Source organism: Mesoplodon densirostris, chromosome 1 (assembly GCF_025265405.1).
Source record: "Mesoplodon densirostris isolate mMesDen1 chromosome 1, mMesDen1 primary haplotype, whole genome shotgun sequence".
Classification (NCBI taxonomy): domain Eukaryota; kingdom Metazoa; phylum Chordata; class Mammalia; order Artiodactyla; family Ziphiidae; genus Mesoplodon; species Mesoplodon densirostris.
The window spans coordinates 51,207,294-51,226,925 of NC_082661.1; the positions used below are offsets into that span (position 1 = coordinate 51,207,294).

Sequence of the window (19,632 nt, forward strand, 5' to 3'; positions counted from 1 at the left end):
GAGCTGACCCAGGCCCTGGCCCCAGCTACAGACTGTGCGACCCTAGGACAGCTCCTTTCTCCTTCTGAGCCTCCACCCGTCTGCTGGCTCCCACTGCCCAGTGGTGAGAGACGCTGAGTAGGCACGAGTGCCCCCCACTTCCTGGCCACCAGCATGGATGGGCAGCAGGTTCCCTGAGGCTCATCCGACCACTTCCTGCTGCCCCACCTCTGTGCTGGTGCGGTCCTCCTGATTCCCATGGGGACATGCGTGGTGGGGCCACATCCCCCCGTGTCTCCCACACCCCCAGTGTCCCGGACCCGAGTCCTCCCGGGGCACACAGGAACCGGCCTGCGTTGTTGGCTGCCCCTGTGGGGACCAGGCTGAGGGTGAGGGGGGCCGGACGAGACTCACCGGGTGGGCCGGCCCAGGCCACTTCCTCTCTTTGTTGTCCCCGTGCTTTTTTTTTCCTTCTGAGACTTAACTTGAAGACAACGTCACCAGCGCTGGCAGTTTCTGGAGTCACCCACAGAGGCTGAGTCTGCCCCAAGCCAAGATGATCCTGACACTGCTGCTCGGTGTCGGGGGGCCCCTGGGCTGGGGGCTGCTGGGGGCCTGGGCCCAGGTCCCCAGTACCAGGTTCTCCGATCCGCACAGCCCCAGGCCGCCTGGGGTCTGGAGGGCAGAGGCTGAGGACAGGGACCCCGTCAGACGGTAAGGAGGGCCTGGACCTGGGGGAGGAAGTGGTACAGGATCTGAGTCCCAGCTCAGCCAAAGCAGGGACTCTCTGGACTTCAGTTACCCATACGTGAAATGGGCTCATACTATCTACCTGCTGGACCAGCCGTGAGGCTGAATGAGGTGCTAGGTGGCAGGCTCCCCTTTAGGAGGCCACCCCCAGCCAGCCTGGACTGGGTACCCCAGGGCCCAGCCTAAGGACCACAGGAAGTTCCCCGCCTACCCATGGCAGGGAATGGGCCTGGAGGTTGGACAGGGCGGGAGCACTCTATGCCATTGACCACCAGGGTGCTGAGGGGCTGGGGTTCTGGAAGTTTCTAGCTGACCTGGGAGTGGCTCCTATTCTTCGAAGTAAGTCAGTTCTGAAAGCTGAGCCCAGTTGAGGCTGGCCCGGCCTAAGCCATAGAAGACAGATGCTCCTGGGGACTGGATTTGGATCTGAGTGCCCAGGGGGACTGGCACGGGCCCTCATCCTGGCCCTAACAGCGCCCTAACAGTTGAGCAGTGAGCAGACAGGGTGCCCTGCTCTATTTCAAAAAGGAGGCTGTGGCATCCAGCGAGCTCTGCTTCAGCAGCCCTCTGGAAATGGGCGGAACGGTGTTATGACTAGACCAGGACACACTTTTCCAGTCTTTTTATGTGTCCAGGGCCAGGGATCCTCCTGCTGATAAGGTGCTGAGAATGTGGGTCCCTCCTCAGGGTGCCCCTCAGTCAGAGCAGCAGGTGCCATTTACCGGACCCTTCTCTGGGCTAGGCATCTTGCCAAGTGTTATCTCAATCCTCCTTACAGCCCTGGTTACAGAGGAGCCTGGGGCTCAGAGAGGCTAAGCAGCTGGCTAAGGTCACACAGCTGAGGAGAGCTAGAACCAGGATCTGAGTCTGACTCTAGAGATCATACTCTGGTCCCAGTCCCAGGGGTGCCTATTCCCCCCCTCCCCCTCCCTCCCCCGCCCCCGCCCCCACCCAAACCAGACTTGGTTGAGGGCATCTATAAGGATTTGGAGGGTGAGAGTGGCCAATTTACACTCACCCAGAGTCTCCCGTCTGGCTGGCCGAGATTCACCGTCACGTGGGCCTGGCCCACACCTTCCTGGGACAGTTCTCATACAGCTCTGACATTTCAAGGTGAATGTGTTTGTTAGACACTGGCCCGAAAGCAGATCTGACCAGGGAGAGGCAGGAGGGTGAGAGCAAGCGAGTGTGCACTGCCGCTAGGTGATGGAGGGGCGGGCCATGTGGGAGGAGAGGGGAGAAGTTGGGCCTGGAGAGACCCCCTTTCCTGCGCCATTCCCAGTTCTGCTCAGAGCTGGGAGGCGCACATGGCTTTTGGTGGGGGAACCCAGTCACCCAGCTCTGATTTCAGAACCAAGGATCCAGCCTTCCCTCCCCAAAGCCCCCAACTCCAAGCCCCTGTCTCTGGGTGGCCAGCCTCCCTCTGATGAAAGGGAGTACGAGGGGCCCAAGCGGCTAGGCAGGAGGTAGGAGATGCTTCTCTTTCACCCCCACTCCCACCCCGGGGCTGTGGGGAGGGACTGCGTTCCATTAGCCCCAGGGAGGGTAGGTCTCCGGACTGCTCAAGGCCTGAGGGGGTCATTCAGCCATGGCCTGGTGGTCTCAGTGTGTGCAGGTGTGTGCGCAAGGGTACCCTGGCCCGGGAACGCCCGGGCAGGAGTCCCAAGCCCTGGTCCCAGGAACCTCCAGGGGGTCCCAGCAGGCCTGATGGTCTCCTGCCTACAACCCAGAAGCTGCAGGCCCCACAGGTCAAGCCCAGGTTGTCGAGGCCTCCGGAGGGGCTGGTGAGAAAGGAAGGAAGCACCGCGTGGCTTCCTTAGGCTGATTGCTTCCCGTGTTCCTGAGAGGGGAGAGGCGGAAACGCAGCCCCAGCCCTGCTCCTGCTATGGGGAAGGGGAGGCGAACAGGCTCTCCACAGTTAAGCAGGGGCGCCACACCACCCATGCCACCCGCCACGAGCCTGGCGGGCCCGCCCCCCTGGCTGCCAGAGCCAGGGCCCTGCCCTGCATTTGCCCCTCATATCTGTATCCAGGACCTAGGGGCCAGGGTAGGGCCTGGACACAGACCCAGATAAGATGCTTTGTGGACTTCCCTGGTGGCGCAGTGTCTAAGACTCTGCGCTCCCAACATAGGGCGCCCGGGTTCGATCCCTGGTCAGGGAACTAGATCCCACGTGCATGCCGCAGCTAAGAGTTCGTGTGCCGCAACTAAGGAGCCTAGGAGCCCCACCTAAGACCCGGCACAACCAAATAAATAAATTTAAAAGAAAAAAAAAAAAAGACGCTTTGAAAGGAGAAGCTCGAACAAAACAACGTGGTGCTGGATGCCAGGTCTCAGGATGGAGGAGGGACATGGTTGGTGCTTCCTAGGTCACCCAGGAGCCCATGGGGCTGGGCCCAGTGAGCCAGCAACGTGGGTATTTGGACTTTGTGGGGAAGAGGCTCTTTCTTTGATCCCAGGCTTTCGTGGGGGTGGGGAGAGCAGGAGGTTAGGATGTAGGTTCCTCAGACGCATGAGTGCTTCCCAGGCAGGACTGAGCCTGCTGAGGGGACTGAGCCAGGACCCAGGCAAGGTGCCCCATCTCCACATTGTTGTGACAGTACCGCAAGGTTGCCCCTGTTCTCTCCACTTGACATGTTGTGAGGCTCAGAGGTGTGGGGTGGCCACCAGGGGCCACACAGCTCCTAAGTGATGGGTCAGGCCCACATTGGCTGGGCTGCAGATCCCAGGTGTCCTCAGTTCTGTCTCCCCAAGAGGGGTGGGAGTGTAGGAGCCGCTCCTCCCAGAAGCCCAGCTGGCCCCGGTCACCAGCATCAGTGTCTCCACAAGGAGCATTTGCAGCTTTTGCAGCTGGGAGCCTGTGGCCCAGAGGAGTCGTGCATGTCTCTGGAGGTCACACAGGAGCAGAGTGGAGCCCAGACCACTGGTCTCCGGGCCACGGCTGTACCTCCTGCACCTGTATCTGTTCTCCAAGGCACAGGGCCCTGAGCACTAACAGGGAAGAGCCCCACTGGCCTGAGCTATGCTCAGGGATGGACACCAAGTGGGCCTTGGGCTCCTCTGTGGCTCAGAGACCAAGCCCGGCAAACTTCTCCCATGGAGTCATCAGTCACAGCCGCATCCAGGACCTCAGAGAGCCAGCATGCTAAGAACACAACTTCCTTCCACAGAAAGACTTAAAGGGCGGTTGGAGGTACGTTTTACTGGCTGGTTAAGAGGCACTTAAGTGTCCCAGTGGGCCATAGCAGCAGCACATTTATAATTCAGGAGGCTCAGGCTAACAGCCCTTTCCCTGCCGGAGGCTTTCTCTGCCTTCCTTATAGCCTTCCCCCACGGAGGGGCTGGGAGTGGGAGTCTTCTCCACATTTCCAGGACTGGAGGAAGGGGCTTGCTCAAGGTCACCCTGAGTCCAGGGACAGGGAAGGGAGGAGAGCCCAGGCCTCCCAGCTCCTGTTAGAAGCTCCAAGGGGGGCAGCAGACTCTTTCCTGCCTGGGGCAGGAGGGCATCAGAGGCCATGTCGGAGGCCCAAGACAGGCCCAAAGCAGGCTGGAGACCCTCACACTCATTTCTAGGCTGGCACCTGCCTCTCAGTAGACCACTGGGAGATGAGAGTGCCAAGAGGGCCAGGGCCCAAGGCCAGGAGGCAGTGAGAACAATGGGGCACTTCAGCGAGCTGGGCCGGGGGCTCAGTGGACCAGCGAGAAACTGCCAAGAGCCGGAGGAAACCAAAGCAAAGGTCAGGAATGTTCCCAGGGCTTCTGGGCCAGCAGCCTGTCCTGTGCCAAGGGAGGGGAGCGTGGGCAGGGAGAACAGCGGCTGCTGGAGCCTGAGGTTTGGGCAGGTCAGGAGAGAAAGTTCCCGGGCAGGAAGGGTGGGCGGCACCGCTTCCAGTTCTAGGAACCCGAAGGTGGAAAGTCCCGGTCACTCCCTGCAGGCTGGCCCAGACCTGGTGCTCCCAGGGTACAGGCCTCCTGGACCCTCTGCAGCCGTTCAGAGGGCACCCGAGGAGCAGAACTTTGTTTACAGCGGGTGTTTCTCAGCCTTGCACTATTAACATTGCCAAATACATCTGGGGCGAATCCCCTCTCCTCCCAACACACGCCCCGTTGAGAACAACTGGTTTACAGAAATACTTCTCTCTAGGTCTGAGCATGTTCCAGGAATTTCCATGGAGCCCAGGGCGAGGTGCAGGCTGCATTCGCTGATCCTTGAAACAGCCTGTGCAGGTGGCCACCTTGCCCCCTGGCCCTAACCTCTGGGCCCAGCACTTTCACAGTCCCGTTTCTGTGTTGAGTGCACATCCTTTGCTTCCATCCTGATTTTCACATGTCCCTTTTACCATTTACTAGTCCCTCAGGGATGTACGGGTCTCTTCCGGGTCTCTGTTCCCACTGACTGGCTTGACAAATCTTGTGCCAACGTCCCACTGTTCTCTGGATTGATTTATTTTTTTTGGCCGCACCCGCACAGCTTGTGGGATCTTAGATCCCGGACCAGGGATTGAACCCGCACCCTTGGCATCGAAAGAGCAGAGTCTTAACCACTGGACCACCGGGGAATTCACGTCCCACTGTTTTCATTCCTTGGCATTAGAGTCAGTCATAACAGTTAGATGAGGAACTCCTCACTTGTTGTCTTCCAAAATGTTCTTACCTGTTCATCTGCATTTTCTCTTCCAGATGGAAATTATTTTATTTTTAAGTTTCGTTTTTATTAGTTATACACACACATAAGCAGGGCTTAGAAAACTCTGGCATGGTGGGTCAAATCTGGCTCCCCACCTGTTTTGTAAATAAAGTTTTATTAGAACGCAGCCATGCCCATTATTTACATCCTGTCAGTATCGGCTTTCCTGCTACAATGGCCAAATTGAGTAGATGTAACAGAGTCTATATTCCTGGAAAGCCTATGCATCCTTTTTCCTCCCTGCACATTTTTGGTTTTCCCTGAAATAAACAATTGTCTTCGTTTTTTGTTTTAGTTTTTTTCCTTTTGCTTAGTTTTCTGTGTCTTTGTCACCATTCAATTCCAAACTCTCAGCCAGTTGTCCACATCTGCTCTCCACCTTCATTCCTGTCAGGTGTTTGAGCACCTGTGTCTTCTTGGAGATGCCTCTCTCAGAGCCTCCAGCCGTGCTCTAGGCTGGACCATTCCTCACTCGCCCCCTGCCTGTCATTGTTCTGGGGTCTCCCTTTACCTCGTTTCTGTGCTGGAACTCTGGTTTCCTGATGCCATGATTTCCTGTTTCTTGGTGTTCTCTCTTGTTTTGGTGGAGCATTTCTGGCACAGTGGTCCTCAATCCTGGGCTGTGCCTTAGAATGACCCAGAGAGCTTTAAAATGCAGAAGACCAGGCCTTATTCCCAGAGAATCTCCTTTAAGTGGCCTGGGGTGGGGCCTGTAGGCTCTTTTTTTTTTTTTTTTTGCAGTATGTGGGCCTCTCACTGTTGTGGCCTCTCCCGTTGCGGAGCACAGGCTCTGGACGCGCAGGCTCAGCGGTCATGGCTCACGGGCCCAGCCGCTCCACGGCACGTGGAATCTTCCCGGACTGGGGCACGAACCCGTGTCCCCTGCATCGGCAGGCGGACTCTCAACCACTGCGCCACCAGGGAAGCCCCAAGGCTCGTATTTTTAAAGTGCGACAGGACGCTTCTGATGTGAAGGTTTGATGGCAAGGTTGCAAACCACTGCTCTAGTAGCTCCGTGATGAGGGTCCTGGGGAGGGAAATGCTTTGAAATCAATCTGGCTTGTTGAAAATGTCTTAATTTTTTGCTCCTTAAATTGATAGTTAGGCTGGGTATAGGATTCTAAATTGGAAATAATTTTCCTTCAGTATTTTGAAGGTGATTCTCCACTATGTTTTAGTGTCTGGTACTGCTGTTGAGAGGTTCAAGGCTATTCTATTTACTGGTGTGTGTGTGTGTGCGTGTGTGCGTGTGTGCGTGTGTGTGTGTGGTGGGGAGGGGCTTGATTTTTTTCTCTGGAAAGTGTAGAATCATTCTCATTCCCAGAGTTCCAAAATTTCACAACCACGTGCTTTGCTGTGCATTTATTTTCATTGTATTGTGGGTAACTGGTGGGCCCTTTGAATCTGAAATTCCACGTCCTTCTCTTCTGGACTATTCATTTGGTTGTTTTCATCAGTGATTCCCTCCCTCTGTTCTCTCTTTCTGGAACTCCTGTTGTTTGGATGTTGGATTCCCAACACTGATCCTCTATTTTTCTGATCTTTTCTGTCCTATTTTCCATCTCTGTTTGCTCTTCTTTTAGGGAAATTTCTTTAACTTTACCCTTTAACTTTTCTATTAAATGTCTTTCGCATTTCTACCATCATAGTTTTAATTTCCAAGGGTTCTTTTTTGTTCTCTCAGTGTCCTGCCCCCATTTTTAAAGTGGCTTCCTTTTCTTGTTTCTGGAATGCAGGAAGTTCTCTTATCAGTCTGGGAATATTAATGCAAATTTGGGGGGAAAAGGCTTCCCTGGTGGCGCAGTGGTTGAGAGTCCGCCTGCCGATGCAGGGGACACGGGTTTGTGCCCCAGTCCGGGAAGATCCCACATGCCGTGGAGCAGCTGGGCCCGTGAGCCATGGCCGCTGAGCCTGCGCGTCCGGAGCCTGTGCTCCGCAACGGGAGAGATCACAACAGTGAGAGGCCCGTGTACCGCAAAAAAAAAAAAAAAAACTGGGGGGAAAGTTCTTTTCTCCCTGCACAGTCTTGGTTTTCTTCAAGTTGATTTTCTTACATTTGCTCGTTTTGACCTCCCACTTTTGTAAGAGATTTTCCTCAGGGGTCATTCTTGGACGTCTGCCCGCTTAAGAGTAGAGAGGCTGGGAAGCTGATTGGAAGCTGGGTGGATGGGTGATCTGTTTTGTTATAGGATGTTCTGCTGGGCTAGTTCATTGGGGGGAACCCCTGGTGTCAGTGTCTTTAAGACTTTCCCCTCCAGTGGGGTCATTTTTCTGAGAAGCTTTTTCAGTCTGCTGCCAAGAGGGTAAAGGCCAGCTGCCAGGCTTCTGGGAGCCAAGTGGGAAGGCAGGCTGCGTGGTCTCAGCACTCAAAATAGATACAGTCACTCAATCCCCCTCAACTCACCCCACTGCCGTCCCCAGCAGTACCCCTGTGTGATGGTACCTGGTGGGCCTGGGGCAGAGATCAGCTCGAGAGAATTAAATCGCAGCCTGAGAACCACTCAATCACCAAGGGCCCTGAACATCACCTCCCAACATCTCACAAATGTGGTCCTTTCTCCCGAAATCCACCACCATGGTCCAGTCAGTCCATGCTGCCATTATTTCCCACCTAGACCCCTGACGCCACCACCTACATCTTGTCCCCTCCCATCCTTTCTGTACCCAGGAACCAGGGTGGCTCTTTCATGTCACCTCCCTGCTTAAGCTCCTCCACGGCTCCCCGTGCCTTCAGGATGGAACCCTGTCCTCAGGGGGCACTCAAGGCCTCCATGGTCTGGCTTCTCCTTATCCCCATCGCCTCTCCTTGGCAGCCCTTTCCGTGCTCCCAGCCTCCGCAACTCAGTGGGGCCACATCCCTCTGTCACAGCTCCCGGTGCTTCACCTCATTCCCTCTACGTAAGATGCAGCCTAATCAGCCCTTCCTCCCCAAAGTCTCCCCAGGTCCTAGCACCTATCACGCCATCTGAGATCACCCACTCTCCCTTGGGACCCTGAAGAGAAGGTGTGAGCCTCCACATTGGCACTGAGCCGGAGCCCAGCACCTGCTCTCACCAGGTGCTCCATCGAACTGAGCCATGGAGGTCATTACCACGTGCAAGGCTGGAGTGGGGAAGGGCCCTCTGACCTCTTGCTGAGTGCATCAGCTCTGCCACCAGATCGGTGAGCTGGGGCTCTGCCAGCAGTGAGCAGCCCTCCACCCTGGATGCAAGGCAGCACACGTTGGTGGAGGACACAGGAGGCAGGGTGACCTCCCGGGTGTTCAGGATGCCGAGTGTGACCCCCACACCACTCGTTACAACTTCAGTGTGGGTGGCCTTTTCCACAGAAGGAACTGCTCGGCCTGGCTGCCTTCCCCTACAACTGTTTGAAAGTCCATTTCCACAATGGCCATAATGGGGCACGACCAGAGCAGGCGCCCTCCCCGCAGCCTGGTCTCCGGTGAGGAAGGATGTGGGTGGTAATGGGAATGGGGCAGGCTGCCAGGGCCGCCAGAGCGGGCAGGACAGCAGTGTTCACTGGGCACTTGGGAAGAGCCAGGCACTTGATACTCCTTTGCCCACTTGGAGGAGAGTATTATGATCTCCATCGCGTAGATGGGAAACGAAAACTCTCTAAGTGCCTCACTCAAGGTCACACAACGAGAAAATGTGAAGGATTCGAACCCAGGACTCTCCAGCCCCGGCAGTGCCATGCTGCCTCCCTGGCACCAGGAGAAACAGAGAGATCCCTTCCTGACTCTGGTAGTAACTCTGTGACTGGGGGGGCTCCTGAGCCTCTCTGTGCTGACCCGGGAGTGAGGGGTGCTTCCTGGAAGGCCATGGAGCAGGTGCCCTTGCAGGCGGGGTCGGTGGAGCCTTTGCTCTGGAGCAGAGGAATGAATAACGCTGAGCACTCCCTTCTCAGGCTAATGGATTCCAGAATCCCCCAGACTGGGGAGGCAGAGAGGCAGGGGCGGGGAAGGGGGGGCACTCGGCACTGGCTCCCTGCTGACCTCTAGGAAGTGGGGGGCCTGGGTGTGGCTCAGCAGCCCTCTCTTCTGGCTTGTTTTTTTCCAGTAACTGGTGTCCCTACCAGAAGTCCAGGCTGGTCACCTTCGTAGCTGCTTGCAAAACAGAGAAATTCCTCGTCCACTCGCAGCAGCCATGTCCACAAGGGGTTCCGGACTGCCAGAAAGTGAAAGTCATGTGAGTCGGGGTGCAGCAGGGTGGGCTATTCGTCCAGGCCCTGTGCCGGCTCACCCTAGAGTTGCTGAGCCAGCCGTCTTCCCGCAGGTACCGCGTGGCCCACAAGCCGGTGTACCAGGTCAAGCAGAAGGTGCTGGCCTCCGTGGCGTGGAGGTGCTGCCCGGGCTTTGTGGGACCCGACTGCCAGCACCACGGTAGGGTTCCCTGTGATCCCCCTTCCCCCTTGACCTCTGACCCCAGAGGTCATGTAGCCCCTCTGACCTCTGGAGTCAACATCTGATGCTTCTCTGCAGATCCCAGGGCGATCCCTGAGCCTGAAGATCCAGGTGATAGCCTCCAGGAGCCTTGGGATGGGCCAGTTGACTTTGAACCTGGTATGCTGCATTCCTGGAAGGCACAGGAGGGACAGGCGGGAAAAAAGAACCCATGTGCCCAGGGCTCTTCTCCTCTGATTGGGCAGTGCCATTTCAGGGAAGCTATGTCCCCAGAATCAGCAGGGGTCCCTCTGTGGCCCTGTGCCACCCTGCCCCCACACCAAGGCAGCCAGGTTCCAGGGCCCTCAGTGACTTGCCTGCTGGCCAAGCACACGCACCCTTTCCCTTGACCCCATTTTCTGGGAAGGACAGCTTCATCCGGCACCCTCCTTGCCCCCTGAACTGCATAAGCTTCCATGTCCTGGGAGAAGCCTCCCCACAGCCCCCCTAACCAAGGCCAGGAAGTCATGCTGTCCCTGGTGATGATCAGCACAGCAGAACCACCAAGTGACACCATCTGTGAGGCTTTCAAGGCAGGGCCATAGTTGGGATGGGGAATAAGTTTCATCATGTGGTGAACTCCTATCTATTGACAAGGGCTGACTAGAATGATGTCGAGAAGCCGTGCCCCTGTGACTGAGGAGGAAAGTGTGCCACGGTGGATTAGTCATGTCTGCTGTGGGTTTAGGGGGCAGGGTGAGGGCTCACCTGCCGTGCATTTGCCCTTCTGGAGCTAAAGGCTTCTAAGCTCCTGCTCAGAGGACGTCAGGACACAGCTCCCTGTTTCAATCCCCAAATTTCCTCTGCACCTCATGTTCTGCCCAGGCCTGGGAAGTTAGACACTTCTGTCTCATGTGTATTCAGGCCACCGGGATGCAGAGATCATCAACATGGTGGAACAGCAGGAACGCCGGCTGGGAGATCTCCAGAATGACATTCACCAGGCGGCAGACAGCCTCCCAAGCCTATGGAAGGCCCTGGCAAGCAACCTCACAGTGGCAATAACTGAGGCAAATCAGACAGAGCTTGGTGAGTGACAGGTTCCATGGGCTGAGGAAGAGCCCAGTCACATCCTAGGGGATGAGTGGGAGGGGAAGCAGGAAGGCCCATACCTCAGAGCCCCTCCCCTCAGTCGCCCCCTGGGGAGGCTGTCTGCCCCGGAAGGGCTTGTGTAAACACGTGCATCTGTTGTAGAGTTTCCCGGCAGATCCTTGGAGCAAGTGTTACTGCCCCACATCAACACCTTCCTGCAAGGACATCTCAGCCCCATGTGGAGAAGCTTCAACCAAAGCCTGCACAGCCTCTCCCAGGTCATAAGAAACTTATCTCTTGATGTGGAGGCCAACCGACAGGCCCTCAAGAGGGTCCAGGAGAGCTCTGTGGCCAGAGCTGACTTCCAGGATCTTGGTGCCAAATTTGAGACCAAGGTCCAGGAGAACACCCAGAGGGTGGGCCAGCTACGGCAGGATGTGGAGGGCCACCTGCATGCCCAGCACCTGTCTCTGCACCGGTCCCTCTTGGAGGTCCAGGCTGATGTGAACACCAAGTTGAAGAAGCTCCTTAAGGCCCAGGAGTCCCCGGGGGTCAATGGCAGCCTGGTCCTGGTGGCAGCAGGGGCAGCAGCGAGGCCGGAACCAGAGAGCCTGCAGGCCAGGCTGGGTCAGCTGCAGAGGAACCTCTCTGCACTGCATGTGACCACGGCCCACAGGGAAGAGGAGCTACAGAGCACCCTCGCAGACATGAAGGCCACCCTGGCCCAGCACGTGGATGAGATCAAGGAGCTGTATTTGGAATCCGATGACACCTACGAACAGATCAGCAAGGTAGAGCGGCAGGTGCAGGAGCTTCAGGTGAACCACACAGCGCTGCGCGAGCTGCGGGTGATCCTGATGGAGAAGTCACTGATCATGGAGGAGAACAAGGAGGACATGGAGCGGCAGCTCCTGGAGCTCAACCTCACCCTCCAGCACCTGCAGGGCGGCCACGCGGACCTCATCAAGTACGTCAAGGACTGCAACTGCCAGAAACTCTACTTTGACCTGGATGTCATCCGGGAGGGCCAGCGGGACACCACGCGTGCCCTGGAAGAGACCCAGGTGAGCCTGGACGAGCGGCGCCAGCGGGACGGCTCCTCTCTGCAGGCCCTGAGCAGCACGGTGGCCACCCTGTCGCTGGCGGTGGAGGCGCACCAGGCAGCGGCCGAGCGGGCGCGGGCCGACGCGGCACGGCTCCGGAGTCAGCTGCGCACGCTGGGCAGCGAGGTGAGCGCGCTGCGGGCCGCCGAGGCCGAGATGCGACGCGAGATCCGCCGGCTGCACGGCTCCTTCGCGGCCCTGCTGGAGGACGCGCTGCGGCACGAGGCTGTGCTGGCCGCCCTCTTCGGGGAGGAGGTGATGGAAGACATGTCCGAGGAGGCGCCCGGCCCGCTGCCCCTGCGCTACGAGCAGATCCGCACCGCCCTGCTGGATGCGGCCAGCGGGCTGCAGGAGCAGGCCCTCGGTTGGGACGCGCTGGCCGCCCGGGTGACAGCCCTGGAACGGGCCTCGGGGACCAGCGGGCAGGCCGAGCGCCTGGAGCCCAATCGGGACGCGTCGCCAGCGGCGGCCGGCGGGCCGGATCTGGCTGGGCTAGCGCGGGAGCTCCAGCGCCTGAGGTCCCACATGGAGAGCGTGGGCCGGTGCTGCGAGGCTTCCTGGGCCTCCTCCTTCAACAGCTCCCTCGAGGGCCTTCGCGGGGAGCTCTCCACCACCGAGCGCGGCTTGCAGCAGCACCAGCGCCTCTTCCACAGTCTCTTTGGGAACTTTCAAGAACTCTTGGTAGCCAACGTCAGCCTGGACCTGGGGAAGCTGCAGGCCGTACTGAGCAGGAAAGGGAAGAAGCAGCAGAAAGGTCTGGAAGCTCTCAGGAGGAGGGAACAGAAGCAAGTGGAGTCTTTGGAGGATGCGCATGTCAAAGGGCCGGTGCTCTGGGACTCAGGTGAGTTGCCCAGCCTGGGAAGGAGGCTGGGGGAGTCTAAGACTGTGCTCTCTGCCAACAGCGCTTCTGCCTCAGAGGGGGCCGTGGTGAAAGAGAGCAGGATGACCGTCAGTCACCACTACTCAGGACTGGCTTTGCCCTTAACCCGCCTTCTATTTAGGACAAGGGAGGGGCCCCTTAAGCCACCTGGAGTATTAGGAGGTAGAAGTCACATGACTGAACTGTCAGTGAGCAGGCAGAGCCCCACCACGGAGATGCTTGAGGCTCATATATACACCAGTGGTTGCCTGCCACTCTTAACTGTAGAGCAGGGACGGGGGATGCCTCTCTTTCCTCCATAACGACACCCTCAAATCCCTCCAGCTCAGCTCTTTGCCTGACCCCGCTTCACCCCCCATGTTTCTTTAAGCTTTCCCCTGTATCCAAGTGAGTGTGTGGATAGGGGCCGGTGTCCTCTGCCATGGGCAGCACCCCAAAAGAGGTGAATATAGGGGAAAGCCTCGGGCCCCCAAAGGAGCTCATTCTGCTAACATAGTGGACCCATGCTGCTGCTCTGAGCCAGGCCCCCCCACCCACAATGCCTTTCTTGGGCTTTGCCATGTTGAATTATCACAACAGCTCAATGATGCGTTATCACTGCCGCCATCTTACCTGAAACAGGGTTAGTCAGGCAACTGTCCTGCTCACACATCTAGTAAGCGGCATAGAGGAACCCAGTCTGCCTGTCTCTAGGGAGCTGGCTCTTCGCCTGTGAAAGGCCCTTGACTGGCCCCTGCAGGGCCCTGGGAAGCTGCCTCTGAGGCTGAAGGGATGAGCAGCTAGCCTTCCCAGCCCCTCCCTGAGTATGGCCCTGGAAAGTGGACCCCTACACTCTGTGCCTCAAGTGACTCTACCCTGCCAGAGAGGCTGGCCTTGGAGCTACAGCCGCCTCCTCACGCAGACCTGGGGCTAAGTACAAGGCCGCCATCTGGGCCGTCTATATCCTCGTGTAGCCTGGCATGTGGGCAGTCCGAGGCATTGCTGAGGATCCCACCGCAAGCCTGCCCTGCTCCCGCTCACTCCTCACTATGGCCCTGCAGGCCAGTGTCTCCCTGGGAGCAGTGGACATAGCACAGGCTCTAGCACCACTTACGTGTCTCAATTTCTTCCTCTGTAAAATGGAGAACCACTACCTTTATCAAAGGGTTGTCAGGAAGACTAGCAGATACATTTACCAAAAACCTAGCACAAGCCTTAACATTTAGTAGATACCAGTCAATGTTTTCCCATTTCTCCAGCATTTTCAGGGCTGAGGCTGTATCTACCTACACTCTTACATCTTTTTCTCCCTTGTGAGTGGTGCAAGGCCTCAACTGCCTGATAGTTTAGGTATCTGGGTTTACCACTGCAATATTTTGTTGCTTAAAAAATTTTTTTTCCTTAAAAGTAAAAATCCCCCCTTATTTGTCTTATGGGAAGGCCAAAGGGCTTGACTCCGTGCCCTGCAGGGAAGACCACTCTCAGTCCGCCTGCTGGCAAATCAGTGAAGCACAACCCTTCCACCAAGGAGCACGTCGGGCCACTGGCTGGCCGGGCGCTCCACAGAGGGCGCGCTAGGCCGGCCTTGCTTCGGCGGGGTGAGCGCGCCACCTCCTGGGTGCTGGGGTAACTGCAGAGCCAATCTTTCTCACACAGATGGGAAAGCTATTCTGAACTAATTCTCAGAAAATCTTCCAGAACTAGAGAAAAGCAAAATTTTGTCATTCACGAGGATGCTGTTGGACCGGGAGCCAAAGAGTGGGGGCTCTAGTTCTGGGACCTAGGTCACTAACTGTTATGCAAATTGCTCCTCTTTTAGGCCTTGGTTTCATCCCCTGAGAAGTGGGGAGCTTGGTCTCAACAGAGAGGGGTGTGTGGGGGGGGGGGCACAGAGAGCCCACAGCTTGAGGGAGCAACAAGGGAGCATGTGAGGAACATGGCCTCATCAGTGCCGAGGCCAGGGTCGTGGCCGGAGCCCAGCAGGACTCAGCCTTCCCATCCCATCTCCTGGCCAGGCAGCCCGGCTGGCTCCTTCCTCTACACTGAGCGGCTTCTCTCGCTCCAGGCCTGTGCATGGGCCTGGCGGGCCGCTCGCCTGTGTTCTCTGTTTCATCCTCCTTAGATTGGCTAAAGTGCTTCAAGTGGGAAGAGCACCAGAAGTCAGGAGATCCACAGCTCCCAGCTTGGTCATGTGTGTCGTCTGGGGCAAGCTTTCCCTTTCTGGGCCTGTTTCCCCCTCTGTAATCCCGGGGCTCTGAGCAACATTTTGAAAACATTAAAATGACCAGCTTGAAAAGACCTTTCTTCCCTGGTCCCACCTGCTTTTTCCTTCTCTCTCTAGGGTCCTGTGCTAAACATCCAGTAGCAGCTACCCTTCATTCCTTAATTATCTCACCAGGGTTAGCATTACTACTTTGCAGATAGGTAATATTTTCTCTCTTTCCCCTGGTATCTCAAGGTCCCTAGCAGGTGGCAGGAATCTGGGAGTCAGAGACCTGGGTTCCAGTCCCAGCCTGCCACTGATAAGCCATCTAGCCTTAGATGCCAGTTAACCATGCAAGACTCAAAGTCTCCTCAACCAGGGTACTTATCTCTCAAGGATGTTGGAAAGAAGGATCAAACAAGAAAGTGCTTTGTTAAAATGTACACCGGTAGAGACAACAGACTTGTATTTTCCTTTCTCTCAACTAATGAAATACTGAGAATTGGCCAGTCAGCTCCCAAGATACATTGCTATTAGGAATATCTGGGTTATCTAGAAATGGGACCTATTTCTAATGTTAAGAAGGCGAGGAAGGCAGGTATAATTTTCCACCCGAGGGAGTGAGGGGCTGAGTCACTAACACTTTCCTCCTGCATTCCAGGCTCCCCTGTGGCCTTCTACGCCAGCTTTTCAGAAGCGACAGATGCTCTGCAGACAGTGAAGTTCAACACTACTTACGTCAACATCGGCAGCAGCTACTTCCCTGAGCACGGCTATTTTCGAGCCTCTGAGCGTGGGGTCTACCTTTTTGCAGTGAGCATTGAATTCGGCCCAGGGCCAGGCACCGGGCAGCTGGTGTTTGGAGGTCACCGTCGGACCCCTGTCTATACCACTGAGGAGCAGAGGGGTGGGAGCCCAGCAACGGCCTTTGCCATGGCTGAGCTGCAAAAGGGTGAGAGAGTATGGTTTGAGCTAACCCAGGGATCAATAATGAAGAGAAGCCCTCCAGGCACTGCATTCGGGGGCTTCCTGATATTCAAGACCTGAGTACCAGGCACAGCTCTGACCAGACATTGTGGACTTATCCAGCTCACTCTGGCCTGGGGATCAGGCCAGGGTTGGTCTGGAGACCATGCAGTTGGTCTAGCTCTTCCCTGGAAACCTTCTGCAAAGACAACGTGGTATTTGTGGCCTCCCTCTAGACGCACTGGGTCTGGCTGTTTCTTAACGATGAGAAGGACTGGAATGCTTCTCTCCGGGCAGGACTTGGTCCGGGTACATGTGAACCTTGGGTTGGCGTGCCTTCCGAGGCAGCATGGCTTGGATTCCAGCTGTTGGCCGTACCCTGTGTTCTATAGCTTCTTTGGTGTTTTGCTCCTCCTGTGGTTGGAAACTTCCATATAACACTTTAAACCTTTCTCCTGCTTCCTCTTCTCCTTCATCTTAAGCTAGAAAATCATTCTTTCCTAGAAAGAATATGTTTAAATGGAAGTGACATTTTGGACAATACTGGAAGCCAGTCTCCACCCACTGCAGGGCAGTAGGAGAAAACCAACCTGTTTTGGTATCTGTCAGTCAAAAATGGAGACAAAGACCTGGTTGAGCTAACCAAGGGAAACAAACTTAGTATCTTTTCCTTAGTTTCAGTCCTTCCTTGAATTTATCTGTAACTTTACTTCTTTTTCTCCTTGCCTCATGCAGGGTAAAGGCCAAGACATGCCAAACACGAACTAAAATGTTTATAGCCTTCACCTGTTTTGCTTCCTCCAATAGCTTATGACCACCGTAGTTCTTATTAGCATTTCTAACCAGGAAGGGAGCTGAGGGAAGAGAAGGAAGACTGTAAAAATCTCCCTCAACAATGATCAACTTTGGAATAAAGTGAAGTCCTTCAGATCTCTGCCTGGTTTGCAGAGCAAACCAGGATGCCGAGCAAAAGGATTTGGTAAAGTAGGTAGAAATTTGGGACAAAATAAAACTATTTGGTATGTGATTTTCATTACTCCAGGCCACATGTGACTTCACAATTCCAGTTAATCCTACATAAAACACTCAGAGGCTTCCACAGTATCCACAAGAATACTGGATTAGACAGTACAGCTTAGAGTGTGGTTATTCCTACAATATCAATATGTGGTTTTCAAAAAATTACAGGTCCTGACACAAACAGGCTTGAGAAAGCAGTCATCTACTTGTCAGGAAACATTTTTATTTTGGTAGTAGGTATTCAGTATTTGTTGAATATACCTCTCTCCATAAGAAAATCAGATTGGTCTGGGTGACGAAAAAGGACAGAGTTGGTTGTCAGGGTTCCCAGCCCTTCTCATTGTTTCCCTGGGCTCATGGATTCAAAGAATTGTCCCTTAGAATTTATTTACCACTAAGCTTGGTGTGCTTGAGGTGCTAAGATATTCGTGTTAAAAGGAACAATGTGCCAGGCCACTCTGCCACTGACGGTTTGACCTTGGGGTAAATCATGACCTCTCTTGGACGTCTCCATCTGTAGTATGAGGTGGTTAGTCTAACAGCTCTAAGTATCCTGGTATTTTATTTCCTTGACCACAGGTTTGGCTCTTGCCTACCTGCCCTTCCCTCTGGCCAGGGCCTCCTGCCCAGTACAGCTCAGCTACAAGACCAATCCTGACCCAAGGCATGATGTATCTGGGCCACTCCTGACCAAAGGCTGGAAAGCCAGTACCAGGTCACCCTTGCTGCTAGAAAGACAATGCTGTGTCTTCTTTCTGCTCAGTCCTGCTATTACTGGTCAGGCTGTGCTGATGACTAAATGGAAACATGCGGGTAATACAGTCTTATCATTTAAGACTTTCATTTGGAATTTACTGCATATAATAAGCAGAGTAAATTGATCTCCTCTATAAGGGGCACATGTCTTGCAACCCTCATATGGCTGGTGCTATTCAATAGGGAGGTTATAAATGGAAGTGCTAACTGGTAAACTGTCCAGCAGCATGGATAAGTCACTCCAGAATTTTCTGGGGTGAGAACTAGAGAGACAACGGTTCTTTTAAATAGGGTGCTTTCAATGCAAATTTCACAAAAGCTTAATATCAAGTTTAAGTGTAAATTTTCTGTTTAAATACTTCAATAACTAGGACCCCAGATTAACAAGAATTCTGAAGTTCATTTGATAGATTTCTTATCTCCATTAATATCTCTGGGTGGAGAATCTGTTTGAGTGCCCCCCCAAGTAGACCCCCCCTCCCGTTACCCAGGCATCCAGAACAAGACAATGTTCTTGTGGCATCCAGAACAAGACAATGACTGAGCACAGAGTGGTATCAGACTTTCCCAAACCCAATGGAAAAAACTACACACAAAAATACTCCAAAATATCATGGAAAAACAAGAAAGAGTACCATAAGCAGGTCAGGGAATTTTAGTAATTCCTGGAAAATAGGAAGTAGGAGGGAGCAAGTAGAAAATGAAACAGCAATAGGAAATCGTAACTCAAAACATCTGAGAGATGGGAGTGATTTCAGGGGAGCCCCAAACTCAAACTCAGCCCCTAACACACCCAGAGGGGTCCGTGGAGGAGAAGCAGTCAAGGCAGTGGGTAGTCAGTCCCAGCTGCCCCTCGTCTGAGCTAAACAGCCGGCAGCAGTGGCCTCTGTTTTGAGCTAGAGCAGTGCCCGTCAATCCCAAGCTCTCAGTTACAGGGCAGCTACTGACACTTGGAGGTAAGAACCTCCCACACCCAGAAGACACATGTAACCTTATCACAATCAAGACTCCAAGGAGTGCATCTAGAGCTGTGCCTCCACAAACTAGTACATGTCAAAATAACTCCTTATTTCAGAAACACCGTGAAGAGGATATATGGTCTATAAAAAATGCTTCTCAAAACTCCCCTTTCCTCTCATACTCTGAAGCTCCTCTGGTCTCCCATGATGTTTCTCTCGAAAACATCACAAACTCCTCTCCCAGCTCTAGCCTGAGCACCATTCCTCTATCCTCCTTCATCAAGAAAGTTCCCCCAAACCTGGCCCACCAATGACAAAACTCTCTTCTGGGAAAGGTAAACAAGCAGAGTGAGGAAAGCCTGAGTCCTCTTGAGTGGGTAAGAAGAGAGGAAAGGATGACTTAGTTGTGCTCTAGCAGCTAGTCCCATCACTCCTTGATAAAAACAGGAAGCTGAGGAACACAGAATTGGGGTGAGCAGGGGTTGACGAATACACAGATGAGCAACTACCCCAAACTGCTAAACATTTGTGGAAAACTAGTCTCATGGACAAGAGGTTCCAAACTGAACAAACTGAAAACTTTGGAATATGTAAATCTCTAGAAACAATACAGGAAACTGGAAATGTAAATTGATTTATTTGCCACTCAGATCCTGGTTTCCAAATATCACCCTTCCTAAAAGGAACCAAAGTGCCTTGGAGAAATGGCTGACTCAATGGCAGGGGCAAGGAAAGTACCAGATGAGCTTGGAACATCTTCACGTGCCCCAAAGTAAGAAGTGCTCAAAAATGATGGGCACGTGTCAAAAGGACTCAGGCGCCACCTTGATGAACTCCCAGTAGCCAAGTCTAGGTCAATTTGAGCATCAAAACAAAA

At 54.5% G+C, this 19,632-nt stretch overlaps 1 protein-coding gene across 1 annotated transcript; it reads left to right on the forward strand.

Annotated features, from left to right (window-relative positions):
* Positions 1 to 535: 535 nt before the first annotated feature.
* MMRN2 (multimerin 2) lies at positions 536 to 16,101 on the forward strand. The gene is made up of 7 exons (XM_060080336.1): positions 536 to 693; positions 9,475 to 9,603; positions 9,691 to 9,797; positions 9,897 to 9,977; positions 10,722 to 10,886; positions 11,052 to 12,833; positions 15,716 to 16,101. The coding sequence occupies exons 1-7, from the start codon at positions 536 to 538 to the stop codon at positions 16,099 to 16,101; spliced, it is 2,808 nt and encodes a 935-aa protein (XP_059936319.1).
* The last annotated feature ends 3,531 nt before the right edge of the window (positions 16,102 to 19,632 follow it).